The following is a 26,809-nucleotide window of genomic DNA, read 5'->3' as shown; positions in this document are numbered from 1 at the left end:
TGAAAGGCATGGAGAGAGCCCCTACCACTGTCCCAGAAAGTTGATGGGTTTTCTCAAATGTGGCCTTTGACTCCCTGTATGTACGCTCCTGGAATATTCCAGAAATCTCTACATTAGCTGTCTCTTTGCCACTGTTTTCTCCATACAAAAAACACAGTGAAGTCAGCAGAACAAGGCCACTTCCTAATATTTCACACTTTTTTATAATCTAGCCCTTATGTGAAGAGTTCCTCATGTTTTAAAAATTATAAGCAGCATTATAATTCCTTGATGAGGGCACACTAACAACTCCATGTTGGTAATTAAGCACATGTGCTTTGAGCCAGATGGCCTGGGTGCAGCTTCCAGCTCAACAACCTATTGACCTGCTCCATGATCTCACACCAGGTCTTCCTGCCTTCTTGGCCTCAGTGTCCTCACGATGAAAATGGGGTCATAATATTACCGACCTCATAAATCTGAGGTAAGGATTTGGTGAGATGACATACATGAAGGCTACCTATCCATGCCAGAGGATTTCCTCAAGAGAAAGCAAAGCCTGAACTCTAGAGGTAAGATTGACTTCTTCCTCCTTATATTCTCACAGCAAGCCTGGCCTAAAGAAAGAATGGCTAACTAAGTGTTACAGTGGTCTTTGGATACTTACTGGAAAGTTTGAAAGTCTAGTTTGTGATCAGCTCACTTTGGGAACTGAAGACAGGACTTCAGGGGTCAGCTGGCTTATGAATTTTAAGTACTGTGATAAAACAGAACCAGTGCCAACCTTGTGCTTACCGACCATGAGAATGTGTTCATTCCCAAGGCAACAAAACCTTTGCCTCACTTGGCAAGATGATATTGTTGGACTAATAATATTTAGACCCTGCAAGAGCAAGTCTTAGAGTAAACAAGTTGATTAGAAATAAGTTACCTCTTCTAATGATCTTGAGGGAGAAGGAGCTCTGAGGACCCTGGTCTGCTTTCCTTTGAGGAAAGATCAGAGGCTTGTGAGGAGGGCGGGAAGCATGGCTGGGCACTCTAGGGGAACTGCCCCACTGCCAGGAGGGGGCATGCTTTCAATCCATCCTATTGATTCAGGGTAACCAGAGTTGCACCCTTTGGTTTTTCCTAAAATAGTCACCCTCAGTCAGTTCCAAATGGGGCCTCTAACATCGCCTCCATTATCAGCAGAATCTATTCCAAGGGAAAATGCCTGGACCATGGCAATATCTTGGGTCCAGGCTTAGGAGTGGGGTTGGGGTGAAAAGATGGTTGATGCTGCTAAGAAAGTCATTTCTCTGTGTGCAGCAGCAGACAAGTAGCCTCCTTTCTAACACCTAATAGAAAGTGTTCCATTCAATCCATCTATGTGAGTGGGATCGGGAGAATCAGGGAAAATGCCAACCACTTGTAAGATCTTAATCACGGGATGTTCTGAGAAGCCAAGGCAAGACCAGCTGCCCTAAGGCTGCGTGTGCTGCGTGTGCTGCTTCCCAGGCCAAGCCAGGCATGCCCTAGTCACCTCATTCAGCGTCAGAAATCCAAGTCTCCCAGACCTTCTGCCATCACACTGATGCTCCTACATCCCTAATCAGACCCATCCCCTGTTTTCCTGGTCCTCCCTAACTCATCTGCTGTCTCCATTGTAACTTGAAGCTTTCTCATCCCTAAATTTCACTAAATCCACATCCTCTTTTCTGAGCTTCTATTTCTTGCTCTGTATGAAATCATGAGGCTCCCCAGAAGATGCAGTGTTCCCCAAGACCCTCCAAGAGGAGGCTATTTTTGTTTGAACACGACTAACCTTAGCACCTAGCTCTCCTTTACTGCTTCCAACATATCTCTCCCTTGTCCTCTTTTAAATGCCATAGCTCTTTCAAAGTCCATGTCATCAAACTCTAACATCCCCACCCCTATTTATTTATGCCATGTGTAGAAAGCCTGGTCATGCCCCTTCATTTTTGATGACATCAGACCCAGTTAATTGCCTCTTTCTCCACCACTGTCTTGACATTGATCATTTGCTGTAGTTTCAGCAACTCCCTTAATGATCCACATGTGGCAGATTGATAACAAACATGAACCCAATTGTCCATCTTTCTCTATATCCATATCCTTTACAGTATGATTTTCCACCTCTTTTCCTATCAAGAAGTGAAGTCTATTTCCACACCCCTTTAATCTGGGCTGGCCCTGTGACCTCCCTTACAGCAGAATGGGCATTGCATGGTTCCAGACATGGGCCTTGGGGGGCCTCCACACTTCCCCTCCCTCCCAGCTACCACATGAGGAAGCCTGGATTAGCCTCCTGGGGGACAGAAGACCACAGGCAGCAGAGACAAAGCCGCCTAGCCTCGGCCCGCCAGCTCCCCGCTGACTTAGCAGCTGACAGTAGACTCTTGAGCAAGCCCCACTAAAAATGGCTGAGGCTGACCCAGGTCAACAGACTCATCCAATCAACCCTCAGACATTTGAGCAACATTAACCGATGCTGTGTAAAGCCATCTATTTTTGGTGTGAGTTATTATGCAGCAAAAATTAACTCACATATCATATGAAGAAAGGATGAGGGGAAAAAGAAATTTGACAATGGGCTGCTGTAGCAGGAGGGCAAAAGGGTGGACAATATAGTGGAATTACTAAATATTCTAATAGATGCTGTGAAAGCAGGAATAGAAAAGAACACTAGATTGAATTCGATTTCTGACTTCATCCACTTTTTTACATAGAACACACATTGGGGAGCCCTGCTCAGATATAAGGAGATGATATTCTACTGGCAACAATTCTGACCAATAGGCTTCAGTATCAGTAACAGCAACCAAATTGGAATAGTGCTTTGTAAAGTAACGACTTATAGTCACAAAGTTTTCTAATTTATAAATGTTTTCACATGTATTTTTTATATACATACACGCACATATATGCACTTCCATCGTCATATATATAACTTTAGAAAGCATTGCACACCATTCCTTTCAGCTTCCCCTTTAGATCCATCTGCAGATCGAGTGCAACAACCATACCTCATCCTCAGATGACAGTTACATGAAAGGGGTCTACCCTTACTCAGCAGCACAGAATACCTTTAAAGTATTTCTGCAGCTTCAGATGTAGAAATGTGGTTGGAAGTGACAAGGAAACATATCTGTGTTTCACCAAAAAAATGAGCTTTTAAATTAACCATATCTAAATATAAAATAGGCTGCTTTAAGCAAATGGCCTTTCCATCACTGGAAATATTCATGGAGAAACTGCACAATGTTTTAGAAGGATTTCCTAAACTTGGGGTGAGAAGCATTGATTAATAGCTAAGCTTCCTTCCACTTTCATTATTCTTTGATATTATATGTTCATAGAAAGGATATATATGACATTTAAATACTTATTTCCAGTATTGTGAGTTTCCAGTGATGCCCTGTTTTTCTATATTCTGAGAAGTTACTAGAAAGCCTTATCTGGTACAAGAAACTGCATTAAAGAGGGTAGAAGAGTGGGGAAAGGAAATCGAAGATGCAAAAAGTTGAATTCACAGGCATTACTTTATCATGCAGCTGGCACTCACTACTAGTCACCCAAATACCGCTTCTTCCAAACAGAGAAAACAGTCACTCCTGGTAGAAGTAGCAGAAGTGGTAGTGAAAGCAGCGGCACACTGGGAGGTGACACACAGCTCTCTAATGGAATGTTCCAAAGCACTTTCCCAGCATGCAGGTCCTGTAGAATCTTAGTCATTTCTGTGGCCCAAAGGAGGCCAAGTTAGAACAAGCTAATCAGATTACTTTATTGCAGGACTTCTCTGACTTCCACTGTTAATGAAGGTATGAATTTCTAAGTGGAGCAAGGAAATACAGTATTCCCAAACTCTGAACATGAAATTTTTTTGTATGAAACACATTATAAAGCTAATGCATATAAAATAGATACACATTTCTTCTGTAGAGCACAGGGAACTATATTCAATATTTTGTAGTAACCTATAATGAAAAAGAATATGAAAATGAATATATGTATGTGTATGCATGACTGAAGCATTATGCTGTACACCAGAAACTGACACAACATTGTAAACTAACTATACCTGAATTAAAAAAAACTAATGTTCTAAAGTTCACATTTTAGAAAAAAATACACAAAAAAATGTACATCTCTGTTAATATTTTCTGATCAATAGACTTCAGTCTCATTAACTGATCAAGTTGGGGTAGCAACTACGATAGACTTAAGTACAAAACCACAGAATATTCTAAGTTCACCTTGACCTCCAATATAACATTTAGCTGCTCCACTCATTATGCAATATTTGTATCTGCACCCAGTGTACAGTTCTCTATGTCTGCTCCCTTGTTGGCAGCAAAGAACAAGTTAAACAGAGATCCTTACTTTTGCTTTTCAGTTTGTAATTCCTCCTCCTGAGCTTTGCACAAGTCTTCTTTAAGGTTGAGGACTTGGTCACAGGATAAAGGTGGAGAAATGTAAGTTCCATCGACTTGCAGATCATCAAAGCAAGGCTTCCTGAAGGCATATGAGTCATCACAACAGTCACCCACACCAGCATTGATAGGCTCTGCCTCATGTCTTCTGCATAAAGCTCCAAGAATTAGCTTTGCCTTTCCCAGGAGAGAATTAGAATAAGAGCCATAAGGTTTATGGTCATTATTAGTATTTTTAATCCATAGGAAAGGATTCTTAAATTCTAATTTCTGCTAGCACAGTCTGGATTTCACTGTCAAGGAAAAAGCAAGAGCATCGGGTGCAGTTCCTCTGGTCCTCAGCCTTGTCTTTCCTTCTTCCTGTCACCCTCAAGGTGATTATCCATGGACCCCTCCTCCCCATTCCTCCCCAATCCAGTTTATAGACCAGTGTTGACTTGAGATAGGAGTTACTTATGTTCCATCAAATTAAAATCAAATCTCAAGTCAACATGACTAATTTGACCTAGTTATGACTGACGATTGGCATTCTTACTTGAAAAGCTCAAATCCAGTGTGTTTCTATTTTTTTATGACTGAACATCTATAACCATCACAGAACTTGGCCGATGGTAAATGCTGTATAACTATTTGTTGAATTAACCAAAAAATGAATTAAAAAAATGAGAAAGGGAGTCCCTGGATCTTATTTTAGTTGTCTCCTTCATTTCTTTGTCCCCTTCTAGCCCAGTCACCTTGCCTTGCTCCCAGTGTGGTGTCTGATTCTTATCTGATACTGTCTAAGCCTGCCTGTATGACCTTCTGAGTATAATGACCACCCAAATTCCCTGTCACTTATGTATGTGGGGAGACTAGTGAGCATCAGCATTTAACACATGAGTTTATCCATTTTAGAATTAACTGAAGAGTTCACTTAAAAACATTCTTAGGCATATATAAATCAAAATGAAAGAGTTCCCCAAGGAATGTATGACTAGATAATATAAATTTATAATAAAATAGAAGGAAAATAGAGCTATATAACAAAAAGTTTTAAATCTGCAGCCAAAACAACTACATTTCATCAGAAGAAAGACTTACTTAGCATAGGCGAGAAGCTCTACCAAGAATATAGGGCAGAGAAAGCTGTCACCAAACAAGAATTCAGTAATGTTCAGATAATACCACTTGAGAGAGACCTAGAGATTAGATCTCAGAGTCTTGAGCATCCAGGTCCCTGGAGTGATATTCTCCATTGAGAGGGGTGAATAATTCATAATTATTCCCTATAGCCTGGAAGAAGTATCCCCAAGACTGCCCTTCCTCTGATTCTGTTTGCATGAATACCCATGTCCTGATTCAACTTCCCTAGTAATTTGATTCAGGAAAAAGGTAGCCTAGTTACTAGACTCTATTATCTCTGCCATTGGAGAGAACTGTTCATTGCAAATGGACACACTGGTATTCTAATGATGCTAACAGTTTTGAGTTTGATGTGAGATAATAGAAAACAGAAATATTTGGTCTTTGACCACAGTTCCTGACACAAGGTTCCTGAAATGCTTGTAAACTCCTAAGTGATAAGAGCACTAGAATTACCTTTCTTTCTTATGTGGTGATTCTGGGTGGGCTCCTTGAGCGGGGCTGGTCACCAAAGAGACGGAGCCATGATTAGAGGCTTGGAATTTTAGCCCCACCCCCCATTCTCCAGCGAGGGGAAAGGGGCTGGAAATAGATTTAATAATTGGTCATGTCTATGTGAGGAAGCTGCCATAAAATCCCAACAGTATGGGGTTCAGAGAACTTTCAGATGAGTAAACACATCCACATACTGGGAGGGTGACACACCCCAACTCCTCAGGGACAGAAGCCCCTGCACTCGGGCCCCTCCCAGTGCTAACCTTCTGCATCTCTTCATCTGGCTGTTCATCTGTTTATTTTATCATATCCTTTAATAAACAGGTAACCATGTTTTCCCGAGTTCTATGAGCTGCTCTAGCAAACAAATTGAACCCAAGGAGGGGGTCATAGAAACCTCAGATGTACAGCTAATCAGTTAGAAACACAAGTGACAATTTGGACTTTTGATTGGCATCTGAAATGGGATGGGAACAGTCTTGTGGAACTAAGCCTTCAACCCCTGGGGTCTGATGGTCTCTCCAGGCAGATAGTGTTAGAATGGAGTTAAACTGCAGGCCACTCAGTGCTCATTGTGGAGGAAAAAAACAACATATCTGCTGTCTTAAGTGTGGTGAGTGGGGTAATCATGTGAGAGTAAAGGAGACACACAGGAGGAAGACTGGGTGCTTTTTCCTACTCATTTAGGATGAGTTAGTCTAAAATCGGCAGTACCTTTGATGTTGCTGACAAAATCACTTTTGTTGACTTGAAAATCCAAGGACTAGACCTTGGGGATATGAAACAGGCAAAAGGCGTGGTGAATCTGACATCTTCAATTGTAGCAAACTGACAGCCAGTCTTATCCCTGTTGCTAATCAAAGACAATTGGCATGAACTGACCTGATTCTCCTGAGAACAGAATTATTAGGTTCCATTGACAATTCATGGATGTGTCCACCGACATGAGATTGCTGGCTGGGCCTGGAGGTGAGAACTCTCAACAACAGGCAAACATGCAGTCACAGAGGTGCTTACCGAGTCCTCCAGGCAAACAAACTGTTGCTCATCGTTCAATGGGCAACACTTGGTGGCAGCAGCTGCCATGTTCTTCGTGAATACAACCAACTCTTGAGCAGATAGTTGTGGGGCTTTCTTAGTATAAAGGACTATGAGCCTGAAAGAATAATTTCCTCTTACTCCTGGCAAAGGCTATGTGGTCAAAATGAAGAATTCAACAAAGTGCTCCTCAACATCTGACATTCTCTCTGAGGTAGGATAAGTTACCACGTTGGGTGTAAGTCTGTCCTTTTAGTTCTTGCTCTGGTGGCCCAATGGATTATTCAATATGCCTGGAATTCTCTTTCCATCTCACATATTGCTCCACTCTGATCCATCAATTTTCTACTTGTCAAGGATACTATGATAGCTAATTTGGATGGCTGCAAAATCAGACTCAGAGTAAACAGGTTCTGAAATAAATATATGCACAGACCATTAACGTGTTTATCGGTTGTCTACAACGTGGCGGATTAGGAGCTCCAGCAACGATCAGGAAACAGTTCCTACTCTCACGGGGCTCACACACTAGTCAGGGAGAGATGAGCACACTGGATGCAGTGGGAGCAGTACAGCGCACAACAGATGCGTGCGGAATGGCAGCTGGCCCCACCGCAGGGAGGTCAGGCAGCCCTCCAGGAGGAGACAGCGTGTGAGCTGAGATCCGACAGTAACTAAAAATGAGCCACGTGAAAGGGAGTGAAACTGGGAGGAGAGCAGGTGGAAAGTCACGGAAGGTGATTTTGTTTTCTTGACTGGGGGGATTGAGAACTGGAGAAGGGGGGAGGGAAAAAGCTTAGCTATAGAATCAGATTTATGTTGTTTTTAAAATAATTATGGTTGCTATAAGAAGAATGGATTGGATTGGAGCTGGGCAAAAGGCACATGAGGGAAGAAAAGGTCATGCCAGTAATTCAAGTGAGAGACGGTGATGGCCGGAACTAGGAGAACAGCAGTGGGAACTGAGGGACGTGGAGAGAGATTTTAATGAGAACAACTCTACTGAACCGGATTTGAGGACAAGAAAATGTCAGAATCATTTACTGCATTTCTATCATAGTGGAGTTAGGGGAAGAATTTAGCTATAACATCCAGTGAAAGAGTCAGCCTAATTCAGTGCTTCTTAAGTGTGATCCTTGGACTGGCAGGACCAGCATCCTTGGGTACATGTTGGAAATACAGATTCTCAGGCTCCATCCCAGATTTACTAAATCAGAAACTCTAGGAATGGGCTGTGTTTCAACAGGCCCTCCAGGTAATTTTGATGCACTCTAAAGTTTGAGAGCCACAAGCTTAATCCTTAAACTAAATTGTTGTTTGCATCAGCAACTAAACGTAACATAAAAGAAAAATAACAAGGCAACTATTCTCTCTGAGACAGACTCACAGACGTAGAAAACAAACTTACGGTTACCAAGGCAGGGGAAAAGGTTAGGGAAGGACAAATTAGGAGTTCGAGATTTGTAAATGCTAACTACTATATATAAAATAGATAAACAACGAGGTCCTAGGGTAGAGCACAGGGAACTATATTCAAGAACTTGTAATGGCTTATAATGAAAAAAGCGTATGAAAAGGAATATATGTATATAAATGAATCACTATGCTGTACACCAGAAATTAACACAATATTGTAAATCAACTATACTTCAGTAAAAACAAAAATAAACATTCTCTCTGAAACAAAAAAAATTTTTCTGGATTCATTATTTTGGACATTTAATGTAAGCTCAATATTATGGGGCACTGTATCAAACTGAACTTTTCCCCAGTACTCTGCTTCTTAACAGACTATTACAATAAAATCTTAAAGATTACTAAAAACTGACTTTTGTTCTTTGATATATTAATCTTTGAAAAACAATGGGATTTTCCAGGCTCTCTGCAGAGTTCTGGGTGTTCCCTCTGGCAAATAACTAAGGTATACATTTACCTCTACTCTTGATGGTGAAAAAAATGTATTTGCTATATTGACCTGACTTGAAACTGACAAAGAAACCCTAGATTAGATCTCGGTTGCAGCCTTGACTCCAAATTACAGGCAAAGCCCCAAACTAAATATCCAGGTGGGAGGTAGAGGCCCCTAGGAGATTGCAGGAAGGCAGGCGGGGTCTGCTGGCTCCCTGACCTCTGGGTATTGATTGGTACCTGGAAACGGGCCTGAAAAACAACAGAAAAGCACCCAAGGTTGTGTGGACAATTATCTTATCAAGACAAAGATAGCTAGGTTAATTCTGAACCGACTTTTACCTTGGCCTCTGAAATTTTAAGATTGAATGTAGACGCTTTGCAACACTCAGCAGCAGGAACTAACAAAAACTCGCTAACAAGCATAAATCTGGACAGTATCTTGGAAGCATACCTGTCATGGAAGTTACTGTCTCCTAATTTCCCATGTAAATCACACTGATTTTTCACACGTTCATGGCTTTCACAAACCACTCTTTGGAACATCTCTTCCTGAAAAATACACATAATCGGTGTTTATTGTTGCAACAATATATGTTAAGATAAGGTTGCAAAACCATCTTCTGTCTGTAATAGTTTAATGTAACTGTTTTCCTAAACCCAGAGTTTTATTTACTTAGCATGTTTGGAAATCTTGAAAAACACGCTTTGCATTAACATACTTTATGGAGAAAAACATGGGACAGCCAGATTGATATATATCAGTTTTGTGATATAAACTCACTTGTGGGCTTAAATGGCATATTTTACAAGCATAAAGCAAATCATTCATCAAGCCAGGAAGAGGTCCTTTAAAGTAATTTATAGATCTAAGTTCAGTTGATCAGAGTGTGGGTGTGTGTATGTATGTGTGTGTATCGGTGATTTTTAATAATACATTTTCATTTAAAACAGTTCAGATATACATACAGAAATATAGATAGGTATTAAGAAGTCAGGTTTAATAAAACGTGTACCAGACTTGAACATAGTAAAGCACTCCGCAAATACCCACTGAGTGAATCACATGGAATTCTCAGAGCTAAACTGCAAATTCAGAGTTCTTGAAACATGCAAATAAAATTCCAGTGGGAAGACAAAGTGACCTTGCAGACTCAGCTCTTTGGTAGGAGCACTGGTTATCAGCTTACGTGACCTCAGACCCTGTCCACTGATCCTAATAAGCAGTGTTTGTTATAGTAAAAATTTTACCCGATTTGCAAACTGTTTGCCTGGACTTAACCCATAGCCTTGTCCTTACTGCTTGTGTGACATTGGGCAAGTCACTTGAACCTTCTGAAACGCAATACTCTCATCTATAAAATGTATTAGTTCTTCTGATGTCACGCATCTTATCAAGCTGACATGAGAATCAAATAGGACACTGGTTATAAAGCTACTTTGTAAACTCTAAACATCCGTGCTCCTATAAGGCCAATTATCATAACGACTACTGTGGAGGTCTACAGGTGATGCTATGAAAGAGTGCTAATCTACAGACTAAATCACATTCATTTACCCTTCTCTCCGGGAACAAAAAGATGCTAGGTGGATCTGCTTGAGCCCGGACAGGAAAAAGAAATGCCTTTGCCCTCCATCCCTACATCTCTACAAATACAAAAGCCATTGATTGGAATAACAAAAGCCAGAGCCACCTGGCTCCTGCGAACCCGCGGATAACAGATCATCTGGTCGGAAATCTGTGAGGCCACTTGCTGCTTCTGTTTCAACTGCACAACAGGAGCTCCTGCCTGTGAACAGTATGATTTCTGGCCTGAGGTAGGGACAGTTTCCAGGCCTGCTCAGTGAAAACAGTCAACCTTCCCCTACCCTAACTGGCTGTGCTTTCGTGCTACTGTGCCAAGCAAACTTTAAAAAGGAGATTGCACAGAGAAGTTTTCATAAAACACAGAATCTACGAGGCAGTGGCTTGCACAGAGCGTTATTACTATGTGATGATGTGGCCTTTTGTTTAGATGGAAATCATAGCTCTTGTGTAATGCTTACAGTTAGAAAGAACACGCACGCATAATTATCTTACAAAAGCATGGCACTACTAATAATGCACTAACACTGGACTGTTCCCTAGGTTTGTAACCTCTTATGAGTAACAGGTTAAAAAATAAAAAAGGAATTTACCCCATGGCTATAGCATTCCAGCGGATTTTCTAATTTACAGCATTTTCCCAGTAAGTTTTGATATACTGTATCCACCCTTAAAATCACTGGAACTGCCAACTCTGGATGTCTTCTTGAATATTCATAAAGAAACCTGTGTCCACATGAAGCACATTAGAAAATAAGCAGTAAAACTCAGAAGCCATAGCTTTTCGTTTTCAAAAGCCAATTATGACTATGACATTTATTCAGTACTTTAACTGACTTTAAGGGATTTGAATATCTTGGGACAGTGTCAGGGAGGTTTTATTGGCTATATTTTGAGATAAGGAAACCAAATCAATAAAATTATAAGACTTTTCCAAACTTACACAATAGTGAGTAGCAAACCCAAAGTTGAACCTAAAACATCCTGGTAAGATTTAGTTCCTGACTCAGGGTCTCTGCTTACTTTTACTAGAAACTCATTTCAAGTGGTTGGGTGAGAATATTTTTCTCAATGATCTTTGAGACTAGATTTTATAAATATTACAAATTTTTGTAAGAAAGTGCTGACTAGGTTCTAAATTACCATCTACCCCTATTTTTTCACATAAGCTTTCAAGTATAAATTGTCCATAATCTCCACATTCCTCGGTGTTACAAGAAAGAGAAACTTAGATACTAGAATATTTTCAAAGGAATCATAGAATCACAGGAGGGACCTTGGAAGTGATCTTATCCAACTGCTTCAATTTACAGTTGGAACCCAAAAGCCTGGGGAAATTAAATGGCTTGAATTGCATTTCAAAGCTGATGCATGGCCAAGCTAGCCTGGAACTCAGGCCTTTTACTCATGGTCTAATGTGATTTCCACTAGGAAGTCGTGCCTATCAACTTTTTCAGTACCGGATGCAAGTTTAGGGATAAATGAGTTCAGGTAGTGACATTTATAAGCCAGTGTCAAATGGAATTTCAGAAATACAGCTAATGTTACTCTGTAGAAAACTTTGAAGAAAACTCAATCTTATGCTTTGTTGGAATTTAGTCGTTCCCAATAATACTTCACAAAGCGACTTTGGAAATCTTTAAGTCACACAGCAATACTGTCTTAATATTGTATATGGAAATCAGTTTGCCTTATGTCCAAATTAATTTGCACTTCTGAATGGTCACCAGAGATATGAGTGCTCCAACTCTTTAATCTTGAAATGCCACACCATGGCACCATGGCTTTGATGTTAGGTATTAAATTAATTAGAATAGAAGAGCTGGCCAGCTCTTACTTAGAGATGACTCTAAGTCCCTTAGAGCAAAGCTGGCACACACTTGACACGTTTTTTTAATTTTCTATATTAGTTATCAATATTTATCAATATGTAAAAATCAAGAGACTTCCAGCTTTCCTCAAAATGCACTTGACTCTACCACCCAAAGCCTGTCTTCCCATATAGCAACAAGTAGCTAGAACCAAATAGTAGCTGCCACCTTGAATCCACATCTCCTCTTGGCCATTTAACTGTTCACTCACATCACTGGCTAGCCTGTGTCATCATTCGAGTTTGCAGTCTCTACCAAAGAATCCACATATACAATATCCTATTATTAAGATTTTTATAGAAAATCATATTACTCTTGTAGGAAGTCATCTTGCTTGTCTGTGAATTGTTTGCACACAAACTGGTCTTCTGTAAACCTGCTGAGTGGCAGGGATGAGAGATCAGGTTTGTCATCGTTTTCCGAGGTGATAACGCATTCCCCTCGGAATGGCTCTGGCAGTTCACAGCATGGAGTGAACTTGCTGGATAGGATGGCCTGTTGTGAGCAGATATAGTTCATGAGCTGGCTCTATAAAACATAAAAGGGAGCAGTTATTTTTGATGACTTCATTCTGAACGTATTTATTTTTATTGTTATTAGTAGGAAACCAGAGAAAAACTTGGCATCTTATATTGCTTTTTTCCTTGGCAAACTGAGATACCAAAATGGTCTCATTTTAATAAGGCTCATTCTAGTGACTCATTTTAATAAGAAACCTCTCTATGTGACCATACTCAAGTGTCACAAGCTCTTTTAACACCTCTTAAAGTACTTAAAGGAAGATTGCATTATTGTTTCCATGTTTAACCCAATAAAATACAAATGAAGAGTTTTATTACTTGGTACTGTTATTGTTTTAGGATCCCAGTTTAGAAAACATTCCATCTCTGTCATTTTCTATATACATTACTATTATATTACCATTACACTTACATTTTTACTTATACACACATACACACAAATAAGTATGTGAGTGTGTGAACAAGCCAGTCTCCATACTTAAGGAAATCACAATCTAGTTGGAGAGTTAAATAATTAGACATTAATAATGCACTATAAAAGAAATTGCTAGAGAAATGAACACATTATACTTGGGAAGGAAAAAGTGATTGGGTAGACTTCAGAGCTCCTAAGAGGTAGAAGTGACAAGATTTTAATAAACAATAATTCAATTGGAGGCAGGGAGTGGGGTGAAGATGAAGAATCTAGAATGATATGGGACACTGGGTTGATGGCAGCAAAATTTACTGAAATTGATATTCAGGAGAAAAGAACAGGTTTGAGGAGAATGGTTTAAAAGGGAAGCCAAAAAGTTCACTGTTGGAATATAGGGCTAAAATGACTTAAGGCGTCTGCATGGAGATTTCCTCTAAGCAGCTGGGAGCGTAGATTAAGGGATCAGGAACGAAGAAGAATGTACTGAAGATCCGAATCTGAGAGTGATTAATTGAATCCACGTTATGAGGTCAGGTTGAGACCGACAAGGGAGAACGTGTATGTTAGTTACGAGAGGAACCTGCTCTCAGTGGCTTGAAAGAATCAAATTTGTTTCTTTCTCAGTAAGTCCCTGTTGAGAAGGGGAAGTGAACTGCCTCTAGGCAGTAGTTCTGGGAACCAGGCAGACGGAGGCTCTGCCATCTCCAGCCTGTGGGTTCTAACATTGCTCTCAGTTTGGAGGCAATTTGGCAAGGCGATTCTTTTTTTTAATTAAAATATAGTCAGCTTACAATGTTGTGTCAATTTCTGGTGTAGAGCAGAATAGTTCTGTCATACGTATACATACATATATTCATTTTCATATTCATCTTCATTATAGTTACTGCAAGATATTGAATATAGTTCTCTGTGCTATACAGTATAAATTTGTTGTTTATCTACTTTATATATAGTAGTTAGCATCTGCAAATCTCAAACTCCCAATTTATCTTTTCTCACCCCCTTCCCCTCTGGTAAGCATAAGTTTGTTTTCTGTGTCTGAGTCTCTTTCTGTTCTGCAAATAAGTTTATTTCTCTCTCTCTCTCTCTTTTTTTTTTTAAGATTCCACATGTAAGTGATACCATATGGCATTTTTCTTTCTCTTTCTGGCTTACTTAACTTAGTATGATGATTTCCAGGTCCATGCATGTTGCTGTAATGGCATTATTTTATTATTTTTATGGCTGAGTAGTATTCCATTGTGTAAATATACCACAACTTCTTTATCCAGTCATCTGTTAATGGACATTTAGGTTGTTTCCATGTCTTGGTTATTGTAAATAGTGCTGCTGTGAACATCGGGGTGGGCCAGGCCTAGAAATGGCATAAATCACTTCTGACTAGGTTCCACCTAGCTGTGAGGCTGGAAGGAAGCGTCCTTATGGCCCAGCAGTGACTTAGGGGAGAGTGACTCCTTGCTGGATGGTTACAAAAGGAAAAGGCAAGAACAGATTTACTGAGAATACTAATTTTAAGAGTCATAGAAGAGAGAAAGAAAATTGATGAAAGAAACTGTAAGAATATAGGCATTCTATTCAGACTGAAAACTTCTCCCACCATCTCTGAGACTTTGGATGTAGGGCCAGTGAGTTCTAAGCTGTCCATGCCCCACGGCTCTCACCCCTTGATGCCACATCTTTGTTTTGCTTGTTTCTTCTTTCCTCCAGGCTGATGTGGCCTGAGGGTATAGTTTGCAATTCCAGGATTTGCTCAAGATTTAAAGATGAATGAAATATAATCCCACTTTGGAAAGAAATTATAGATCAACTCTAAAATCTTAAGAATAAAAGAATAAAGTAAAGTAAGACAGAATGAGGAAGGAAGGAAGAAGGGAAGAAGGAAGGGAGGGAGGAAGGAAAAGGAAGAAAATAATTATCACATGAGCTGAGAAGAGAGGACAGGAGACACCATTCTACTGATAACATTGAGAAATGACAACTGCTTTTTTAGATTCATTATATATTACTGACACTTTTACTTAAGAATTACAGGTATTTTAAGGACTGAAGTGAGTTTTAAGAAAAAGAGGCTCTTACCCTGCCAAACACACATGCTGCTGCATTTCCTTCACAACAGGTCTGATGCAGATTTTTAATATCCGTGGCCAGTTTGGCAATTTCAGAAAAGTTAGCTTTCGGTTGTTTTTTAGTCAACAGAACCAGTTCCCTGAAAAAAAAAAAAAAAGTACATTTTAAACAGTATTTTGAATTCAATCCTTTCTAAAATTAATCCTAGTTCACCAAGTAACCAAAATAGAAACATATTTACAAATGAGGGATGAAGAAAGTAATATGTTATAATTGTTTTCTATTTCCTCAGTGATAGAACCCAGAGCCAGAGATCTAAGTCACCAAATGAAAATTCAGTTCAGAATTGTGTAAATATAGTCATTTTCATCACTTAAACTATTGCTTAAAAAATCTGAGTTGCTTAGATAGGTAATTTGGGAATTTATCTGACCTGACTTTTCAAATAAAATTCTTTATCATAAAGACAATAATTATAGGAGGTTTGGTTCTTCCTTGCCCCTTTCTGTTGACAACTGAACAACATCCCTGAAATTTTTCTAGAAGTATGAAAAATGGGCCTGCCTTGTAAGGAGAACTGAGCTTCCAGGCAGCCCAACGTGTCCTAAATTGGGGAAGAAGGGGAAATAAGGAAGATGCATGTCTTCCGGGATAAACTTGGAAAGAAACACAATCTGAGCCAAGAAAGAAGGGCCTGAGTATTATCAGATTCTTATTCTCCTCCTAACTCGCACTCCTCCATCCCTACTCCCCAAAAAACACCACTTGCTTTTTCTGTTCTAGGTGACATTAGAGCCAAAATCTTTCCTATCTTCCAAGAGAAATATGCCTTTTGTCCTCCAGCCTTTACAGTGCAGAACAATTAAGTGCTTGCATCTGAATATACAGAACCTCTTGTGCACTGAAGAAGAACCTAAAGGACTTGAGATGATGGAGAAATTGAGGCAGGAGACGTGGGTGAAGATGAGGATTGTGCAATTTCACGCACAGCCCTGTGTGCCCTATCAAATAGGCAAGTAGCAGACATGTAGAGAAAGGAACCAGGTTTATACTGAGAGGCATTAGTAAACGAAAGATAAAAGATTTTTCAAAGGAGTTTAATCAAAGAGGGTGATCCAAAGCAACAAAGTGCACAAATCTAAACAGGTAACTTACACCGCTTTTGCTACCTTGTGGTTGAATTTAATCCCAATTTCACATAAGTGGTGATGCCTCAAAGATATTTCTCTAATGTACTTTCTGATGGGTTCTAGCTGTAATTAGAAAAATGACTCATCATCAAAGAAATATGGTAATAACAGAAAAAGTTCATCTCATCACTAGTAAGGAAGAGATAAAAATAAAAATTGTGTATCTCCTCAAAATTAGAAATTTTTTATTGTCTTATCTACAAAGCCAAATGCAAAAGCATAACTTGGTGGAGTTGTTTTTTTTTTTTAATAAAATAACATCTCACCCAGAGATCACTTGTCCCAGAACTTAGATATTTGGCATATAAATGAGAAAATGAGCAAACAAAAGTCCAAAGAGCCACTAAAATAAATTCCAATAATGTCTTACATTTGTATTCTGGTTTTATTCAAGTTACTAGCTCTGTCATCCTGAACATGTCTCCAAATGCTTATCTAAAATACATGCTCGTTTTATAATACATATTAATTGGAGTGCCCCCCCAAAATATTCATATTCTTTAACCCAGGATTTTGACTTTTGAAACTCTATTGCAAATAAGTGTTTCTAAACAAATAAAAACATAATTATGCAAAAAGAAGAACATGCATGTTCTGTTATGGTAGCAAAATTTCGGAGACAAAGTATCACAAAAGAAGGGTGATGGTTAAGTGAATAATGGCACATTATTTTGAAAAGATGTATACTTCTAATGAAAAGTATGTATATTTAAGTCTCTAATCAAAACTATATATTAAGTGTGATCACAACAATGTATAAAATAAAATCTGTGAATGTAGGGGACTATATTCGATTTCTTGTAATAAGCAGCAATGGAAAAGAAACTGGAGATAAATATATGTGTGTATGTATATGTATAACTAAATCACCTTGCTGTACACCTGAAACTAACATTGTAAATCGACTACACTTCAATAAAAAATAAGAGTAAAAAAAAATCTGTGAATGAAAAAAATGAATAAAAGGAAATATACCAAAATCAGTATCTCTGTGTGGTGGGAATATAAGTAATATTTTAAAATTTTATTTTAAATTTATATTTATATTTTCACTTAAAACATGATATTGACCATATATTATTTTTACTTCAGGTTTCAGCACCTCACCTATTTTTAAGAACAAGTTAGAAAATTTATATAGAGGCAATTTTCAAAGCACAGAACTGGCACAATAGTCATTTATATTTTGTAATTATAAATATCATTTTTATCCTTATTTTGTTGTATTAGACTCTTGAAATCAAATACAAACAAGCTTATCCACTTCTTCATAAGAAAGACTGTGAAGACTTAACTCATAAACGGCATTCTCTGATCAGGCACACTTTATACACACTTGGCTACGCAACTTACTCGGAGGAAGAACTTGTAGTAGCAAACATCCTGGAAGCAGCAAGACTGCAAACATCACAAAGTGGGGGAGACAAGGAAAGACCTCTTGGCTAACTTAAAAGCACCTGCTTATGCTTAAATTATAGGGGCATTAATTTCCTCTGAAAAGGATTAAGATTAAGAAAACTTTGTAACCGATTACCTTAAAACAAACAAATAAACAAAAACCAACCCCCATGAAAAAGCTCATTCTTCAGAAATGTCAGGTAACGAGACATGTCTGCACAATCACTTGTTTTTTGTTGTTTTTAATAATATGAAATAAAAAGGGGGAAAAAAAGACTGTCCTGCTTAGGAATTCAGAATTGGCTTCTGGAGGAATTGGAGTTCACCAGGGAAAGAATGGAAGGAAGGTAAGAAATATATATATATAGCTTTAATGATAATAGCGATGATCACTGAGTACTTGGCATACGTTAGAGACTCTTTCAATACATTATTGAATTTCTTACACAAAGCAGATGATGAGGAGAAGCTCAATAGGAGAAATAGGTTTAGGGAAATAGAGAAATAGGGGTTGAGAGGAATATGAGAGAAATTCTCACTGAGAAGATCAAAGAAAACAGCAAGAAAAAAGTGGCACTGCACTTAACCTTGAGGGATTTTTTCAAAATGATTATCAAACTACTATTCATTTCAGTATGACCTTTGGGAAAATCCATCTGGTGCCCCCTCTAAAGATGGTTATTTTATGTTGATATTTATAAACTTTAATGAGCATGCATAAAAAGTACTTTTATCTTGGAACTAATCACTGATTTACATCTATTCAATAAAGGAGAAAAGGCCACCTGGTTAAAATTAAGTGTGGCGAACTGTATTTTCCAAAGATGGCTACAAAAATATCTTCTATCTCATCTCTTCTTACAATGAGCTTTTCTTACAGTTTATTTACTTTCTCCTTCAAACTGGTGAGGTTTACAGTGTTTCAACCAATAATAGCGTATAGCAGAAGTAACTTTTGAGGCCTGGTCAGAACAGGCCATACAACTTCTGCTTTATCCACTAGAATGTTCATTCTTGAGACTTTGGCCACGTATCAGCAGTCTTATTCCCTGAGGCTGCCGTGCTGGAAGGGAGCCCAAACTAGCCAAGCCAGAGAAACCACATGCAGAAGCACTGAGATGACATGAGAAGAAAGAGACGTTGAACCAACCCCCAAGTGCTTCAGCCCCTCAGAGTCCCAGATCCATCCATTGTGTGGCACATGAAAAATCAGGAGCCAGAATGCCCCAGATAAGCCTCTTCCTGAATCCCTGACCCATAGAAACCACGAGAGATAATAAATGATTGTTATTGTTTTGAGACTAAACTTTGGGGTGTTCTGTTATTCAGCAATAATAACTGGGGTATTAAATCTTTATTAAGAAGTGATAGCTACACTAGATATGCTTCTCTCATTTTAAGGACTATAAGAACTGCCTGAGTACCTTGTTAGAATGAAGTCTTATTTAGTAGGGCTAGAGAAGAGCTTCAGGTCTTGCATTTCTAACAGGTTTCCAGGTAATGCACCTGCCTGTGGTCCACAGGCCACATTTAGCACAACAAGGCCCTAAAAAACAGTTAACTTAAGAGTATTTTACCTTTCTCTGGAAGCATTCGGTCTTATTTCCTTCTTGGCAACATGACTGAATAGCTGTTTCATAGCAAGCTGACATGGTCAGAATAGTGGGGCCGTACAAGAATGGGTGCTTTCTAGACGTTTCATACATGTACCTGTAATTTGACAAATACAAAGTTATATAATTTGGAATTCAAGAACATGTGCTGACACTGCGTCCTAAAAACTTGGTGTCCATTTAGATTTGTTGACCTGAAACTTGTAGAATTTCCTGGTGACAGAGATGAGATGGCACTGTACTTAAATACATCAAATGTTCACTCTTGATAGGTCACTGTGAGGTTGGTCAGACATTCTCCAAGTGCCCATGAAGTGACCAACTGTACCTTCTGGGCCAGTAGAGGGAAAAAATCAGTAATTAATGAAGTAATTAACTAATTAAAACTCTTCATTTTTATAGAAGTAGTAGAAGGTCAGAAGTTCCTTAGTCTCAACTGATTATAAATAGATGATTGCACACCTGGTGAAGGGGAATTAAATTTGAAGCTATTGGTGGGTGAAGAGGAATCTCTAGATCACCCATAAGTTCTTTCTAGACTAGGAAGGATAATGCCATTGTCCTCCAAGATGTGTCACTCAGTGCTTTGGTTTGCTGCTGAATCCCAGTCTTTATTTCCTTCTCTAATTCATTCTTCACACTCACTGTAGAGCCTGGGCATCAGGTCTGCCTTTCACTTATAATCGTATCTCCTCACACTATTCCACGAAACTTGTGCAAATCACTTACTCACCCCCTCCCCCGCCACATACACAAATACCCCGTAAAAGCTGACATTGCAGACAAAAACTGGCTCAATGCTCACACAGACCCGTTCTTATGCACACAGGAAGACTACTCTCCCAGCCTCCCTTGCAGTTAGGTGGGAACATCTAGCTGAGTTCTAATCAATGAAATATGAATAAACATACCATACACCACTTCTAGACTTGGCTATTAATTACTTTGCACGGTTCCCTACTCTCCCTCTTTCTTTTTCACAGTAACCTTGGAAACACATGCTCCAGATGGTATAGCTCCAACATGGAAGCATCTTTCATTCCTGAGTTACCCCTTGGAGGAGAGTTGTCAGGAGCTGAGCTGAGCTGGAGAAGGCTGAGCTGCCGAGCGCCAGAGTAGCCAATGAAGACAAAAAGCCAAAATGAAAGTAAGAGTCAAGGATTTAACTACATACTGGGATAGTGTAAGCAAAACGCTAAGCTGACTACTCGCCCCAACTTCACTTCCCCCGCTGTGGACCTGCACCAAGCAAGAATCAGGCAGATCGCCACAGACATGGGGTGGCTCAGTCCTGGGGGAGTCTCAGACAAAAGGCTCCTGCAGCTTTGTGGACCCTGGGGCAAGGGAGAAGGAGAGGAGAAAGATCTGAGTACTGAGTCAAAGGGCTGAAAACTCTCTTTAAGTCTTTCTCCATCCCCCCATAAGGAAGTCTCAGCAGAGGCACCGAAGAAGGCCTCTGTCAAAGGCCCCCTATTAAAAGGCCTCCAAATGCAGGCACCTTGACTCCCAGTGCAGCTATTCATAGGCACACACCAGCCAGTCTTTGACTGCAACTTCTTCAGAGACGGCGATGCATTGGCTGTGCACCAATTCTGGTGTGAGGAGGGCAGCTCTCCCTTTTGAGACCTGTCATTTATAAATGCCTACTGTCAGGACTGCCTGAAAAAACAAAAACATAAAACCACGCATAGGTTTTTAGCCAGGAACCAGCCTCCTCGAGGGTCACCTAAGAGAACCATCCAATTTAGACTACCATGAGCAAGAAATAAATATTTATTGAATTAAGTCACTGAATATTCTGGATTTACTTGTTACCACAGCATAGCCGAGTCCATCCTGATTATTACCATGTTGCCCCTAGTGAAGTTTTAAGATGTAATGTCTACAAAGTAAGCCTAAGTCACCAGAAAAAAGTGGCCCTGGTTCTCAACATTAAAGGGACAATGAGGGAAGTGATAGATAAAAAGCATCATCTCAGCATTAAAGAGACAATGGGGAAAGTGACAGACAAAGAACAGAGACCAGGCATGGCACGCTGGTAGGTTCCTCCCGCCGCCCACTCCTTGGATAGTGTCTAAAGCTTTACTCCTGCAACGTCCGTAACTGCCATTCCTCTTGGGATGCCAACTAGGGCTACAATTGCAGCAGCCATTGAAGTCTAGTCTGATGACAAGTTTGCTACTATTGCCTTCACTATAATGATTGAAAAAGCAATTATAGCTTGTGACAAATGGCCAAAGAAGTGCCTGAAATATTTGACTAGGATCCCCTAGTTCTACAGAAGCTAGGAAACTAAATCACACTAAAAAAGACAGCTAGGGTTTCTGGGGTCAGGGACCATATCCATGCGGAACTTCATCAGAAGAGTATTTCTCGCAGCTCTCTGAGGCTTAGAGACAGATACAGACATGGCCAGACATTGCTCTAACGAAGATGGGAGATTTTGCAGGAGGCCTGAAACACTAACCAAGCCTCAGCAGAGACTTTATCTAACAGCTGATATGTATAGCAATCCTGTGCTAGCATTTCCCATAGGTTAAGAGCAAGAAATCTTTTCTTGTTGGTGAGTGATCAAAATGGTGGCCATTAGAGTAATTTATCAAACAGTTCCACCTCCCCTCCTTCCAGGCAAAGGATAGGATTGCACATTCCCACCCCCTCTGAAGTGAGGCATGATAATGTGACTTGCCGTGGTTAATAATATGTGAGTAGAAACAATGAGTGTTACTCCAAATAAAGACTTCAGAGGCAATGCATGGTTTACTACCATCCCCTCCCCTTGCCACGGTAATCAGGAAGGCAGGTGTTGAGATGGGGCCTCTGTCAGCAAGTCCCTCAGTGACTATGATAAGCAGACATCCTACCAATCAACACTGGCCAGAGAGCCTGTGTGAAAAATAAAACTTTTGTTACATTAAGTTGCTGAAAATTAGAGGTAATTTGCCAACATAGTGTAATTTAGCTTATCCTGGGATTATTACTTTTGCTTTTTAAAAAACCTATGAAGGGAAAATCATCCACAATCCAAGGACAGGGAAAACTAGATCAAATTCTGGAACTGAACTTATTCATTAGTGATTGGACAAGACTTAGAAAAGTAGGTCTAAGCTCTGCAGAAACAAACCAAAAAACCTTCTCCACTCTCATCAAGGTGTCTCAAACCTTACTCTTGAAAGTTCAGCCAATAGATTTGTTTCAGCAGTTTCTAAAGCCCAACTTGCAGAAAAAGAAAAGCAGAATTGATTATCAAGATACACCTGCCACCCAAGATAGGGCAAAATTCTTGGTCAATATGAAATTTTACTGGAGCCATTCAATACCTCTGCTCTCTGTTGAGTATGCTGTTAAACTAAGGGCTCATTTTTGTGCTACAGTAACTTAGTTCCCTTAGAGGATATTTGGTATTGAACCAAACTAATTTCCAAAGGCAAAGTTTAACTTAGTATATGGAAAAGCTTTCTAATAATTAAAGTCACTTAAAAAATAGAATGTCCCTGTTGTAAGGTAACACAGCATCTCACTAAGGTTGGAAGTTTGATACTACAGTCATATAAATAATAAAATCTCACAATAATCAAAACTGTTATTAAAAATTCCTTAGATAATTCAAAGGTACAGTAATTAAGGTTTTGTGTATCTGTGTGCTATGCTGTCTTTTGATAGGTCCCAAATATCTGACTTTTCCTCCAGCTTTGATATGTTATTGTTTCCTTGGTTGAGAATTAAATAAAATTGTTGGCATATAATTATACGGCAAGTAGATAGAAAATTACTTTTCTCCTGAATATTTATAGCTGTATGCACATAAGTTAAAGTAGCATACAAAACAACTCTTTATTACTGACTAAATAGTAAGTATTCAAGAAGAGATTAGATTCACTGCCTGAGTATTGGTTAGATTTTTAATCTCTGAATGTTCTACCCAAATCTGATTTTATAATTCTCACCTAGAGTGAATAGCACTACAGTACAGAGGTAGCCAAGCTCATAGTTCAGTTTCTCATTTGGTTGCTCCTAACGTCAGACAAGTTGGAACTTGCCCAATCCCCTGTCCCTTAGTCCTTTCTCCCTGAGTGACTGAGGCCGTTTAATTCCTTTTGGAAGGCTCAGGAATCTCTGGGGCAATTCTGGCCCTGTGTGGGCAAATTAAAGGTGCTTATGTTATTCAGCATCAAGTCATCCTGTCTGCTCATTAATTTCTGGTCAAGAGTTCCATGTCTAAAATCTGAAATCAAATCACCACCATGCCTCTTGCACTAGATTCGGCAATCAGATCTTTCCCATATTCCCCGTGTCCGAGCCTGTCTTGTAAGACAGCCAGAGCTGCCTTCCTTGAGAGCTGAAGCCTACACTTCTCTTGGCATTTCTACCTCTCTTGGTATTGGTTTCCTGCCTCTAAGCCCCAGTCACTTGTTCACACTCCACTCTCAAAAAACAGACCTCTATGCTAACTAGCAAACCAAAATATGAGCTCGTCTTCCCGTTGGCTATAATGCTCTCCACTCCAGGTGGGAATTATACAGAGTTCTTGAGCAAAAAACTCATCTCTGTCCAGTCTACAATTATTACTTATTTCCAGGTTCCCAATGATGGGCTCTATCTCCATGGCTATCAGGTATTTCTCCTGCTATCCCTTGGTGAACCCCCCAAATACCAGCCTCTTGCTTGAGCTACTACCTGTTCTGTGTTCCCAATACTCTATTTACTGTGCTTTGCCTACTTGACTGTGTTTTTCAACATCATTTGCTACTGGTCTGACCAATTTAACCCTTAGAGAGATGGGTTCTTTACAGATCCTAGGCATTTTTAATGTTTCATGGCACGGACAGTTTCGCATCCTCTAGGGTTCACCGAGACCATATTGTCATTCTATTGTCAGAGAAAAAATATATTATAGCTCAAATTTTTACTTTAAATCTTTGTAATAAAGCATTGTGTGCTCAGAGACATTTACATTAAAAAAAAAAGAGAGAGAGAGATCTGTCTTCAAAATTAAAAAATACTCTTTTTCAAAGACCAGGCAAGGAAAAGTGGCTTACCTCTCTTTCACTGACACTTGATTCTCTTTGTGCATCTCACAGATCTGCTCAAAATTTGGAATTTGGAATATATCACTGTAACCGGCATCATCCCTTTTGTGTAATAGGAAGCACTTGTGTCTTGCCGTGTTATTTGTATTGCAACAGTCAGAAAATACATGTTTGTCAGCTATTCCTTGGTTATTGCAAATATGCTCTAGGAAGGTGGTCATCTGTAGGAGAAAATACTAACTTAAAGGGAAGCATGTGTGGTCTACATTCCTAACCACAGGAAAGTTAAGGAATTACTACAAAGAAAAGGCAATTGAGTGCATAATCTTACACTCTGTATCCAACAGGCCCTGGACATAGCTCTTTTGAACAAAAGCCTTTTAGGTTGTTAAGTCTAAATTCCAACATGCTGGACATTGGCCAAATAGGATTTATCCTTCTCTCTCTACCTATATAAGTGCTTCATTTTCATATGGCTGAGAGCTATCAAAATAAACATAAGCCAAAATATCCAGGGCCCAAAGAAATCAAAGTATTTTTAATAAGAATCATTTACCAAGAAATAGATGATAGCTTGCTTTCCTTGCTTCTTCATTGTTTTTAGTTTGGTTTCCATAGAAACTTATTTTCAGAATTGAACTCTGAGGCATGTGTATTCAGTGTCAAATATTCAAATGGAAATGTAATGATTCAGTTAGTTTTCAAATACCTTTGGAAGGCAGTAAATGTGTAGGATGCTGTAGACTTCAAATGACATATGTTTCCAGATTTGGGGGATAAGGGCAGGAAAAGGTCATCTTTTGAAGTGAAAATAAGGAGAAACCACTATAAAATAAGTGGGGCTGGCCACTGACAGAAGTGCTTCATTTAAAGTGTATCTCTAATAAAACCAATGATTTTTCTATGACTACTTAGAGTCTAGATTAAAAAAAGTAGGTGTTAGTACAAGAAGATGGAGTGAAAAAAATATGTAAATAAAGAAGAAAACTATTCATTTCTATTTTAAACTGTTCACAGGAGAATGATTGATCAAAAATGTACAGGTTGTAAGAATATGTTAGTGTTTATCAAGAATTCTTTAATCACAAGAGAGACATACTTTCTAAGAGATAATAGTAATTTTCAAGATTTTCTACTAAGTGGAAAAGAGTCTATAATAATATTCACTTTTTTCTTCTTTTTCTTATTCTCTTAGAAACTTTTCAAAATGAGTACTTCAGTTTCCCAGGAATCATGATTTGAAGCTCTCAGACAAGCATATTCTAGTGACAGCAGCAGAGTAACCACCCTAAATTAACAAATGAGCATTCCAGGGTATAATTCATTCTTTTGAGTGTTTGGTTCTCAGTCTTATCTCCCAGGTATGAACTGAAAAACTGTAGGTTTATAAACCAACAAAGATTATATCTTGAGGGTGTCTCAAGTACATATTGTTGCCTTAAAATCCCTTGCTTAATTATCCTATCATGCCCCCTCCTAACAACATCTTTTATTTGCAATTTAGTTTTTAAAAAAATAGAGAGAAAAGGGCAGACCATAATTCACCTACCAGTTGGTGACAACATTCTGAAGGTGATTCATGTGGCTGGAGGCTCTTGCACTTCTCTGCAAGGTCTAGCAGCTCTTTAACACTCGTTTGTACTTCTTCATAAGTCAATTTCTGGAGAAACTGTGTGACCATAATACTAGTGCTGTAACAGAACACTGGTGTGAATGCTGAAGATAGAATCAAACTCGTTTCCTCCACCAATCCTGTTATATCATTGCCCTACTCCCTGCCCCCCAAAACTAACATGATTTTAAATTTCATACCAAAGAATATTGATAATAAAACTCACACATCTCTTAAGTTCTTCTCTAGATAATCCTGGTTATTAGTGTGCTGCATGGCTGGAAAAAAAAAAGAGTTGGGTTTTTTTTTTTTTTTTGGCAAAAGATGAAATTTTCCAAACCGAAATCCTCTTATAATTCAAATCTATATTTATTCACTCATAAATTTCCAGATCTGTTTTTGTTTACATCATAAGTCAGAACAAATTACAAGAATTTTCTTTCCTTGTATTTAAACTGTGTTCTGTGAATAATTTATTTCTATTCAAATACATGATATAGTTGAAATCTATCATTGGCCTACAAATAAGTTG

General features: G+C 39.0%; 1 protein-coding gene across 1 annotated transcript in view; it reads right to left on the bottom strand.

The window, feature by feature from the left end:
- Positions 1–26,809, bottom strand: part of LOC105091321 (alpha-fetoprotein) — a 37,576-nt gene that overhangs the window by 9,797 nt on the left and 970 nt on the right. Inside the window, exons 2-12 of the mRNA XM_010982794.3 lie at positions 26,504–26,555; positions 26,215–26,356; positions 24,675–24,886; positions 19,600–19,732; positions 16,590–16,687; positions 15,444–15,573; positions 12,745–12,959; positions 11,154–11,286; positions 9,430–9,527; positions 7,047–7,185; positions 4,363–4,589 (exon numbers count right to left, since the gene is read on the bottom strand). Of these exons, the coding sequence (XP_010981096.3) occupies positions 4,363–4,589; positions 7,047–7,185; positions 9,430–9,527; positions 11,154–11,286; positions 12,745–12,959; positions 15,444–15,573; positions 16,590–16,687; positions 19,600–19,732; positions 24,675–24,886; positions 26,215–26,356; positions 26,504–26,555 (1,579 nt within the window). The remainder of the gene's footprint in view (positions 1–4,362; positions 4,590–7,046; positions 7,186–9,429; positions 9,528–11,153; positions 11,287–12,744; positions 12,960–15,443; positions 15,574–16,589; positions 16,688–19,599; positions 19,733–24,674; positions 24,887–26,214; positions 26,357–26,503; positions 26,556–26,809) is intronic.

This window comes from Camelus dromedarius, chromosome 1 (genome assembly GCF_036321535.1).
Source record: "Camelus dromedarius isolate mCamDro1 chromosome 1, mCamDro1.pat, whole genome shotgun sequence".
Classification (NCBI taxonomy): Eukaryota; Metazoa; Chordata; class Mammalia; order Artiodactyla; family Camelidae; genus Camelus; species Camelus dromedarius.
This window is presented reverse-complemented; position numbering and strand designations above follow the sequence as displayed.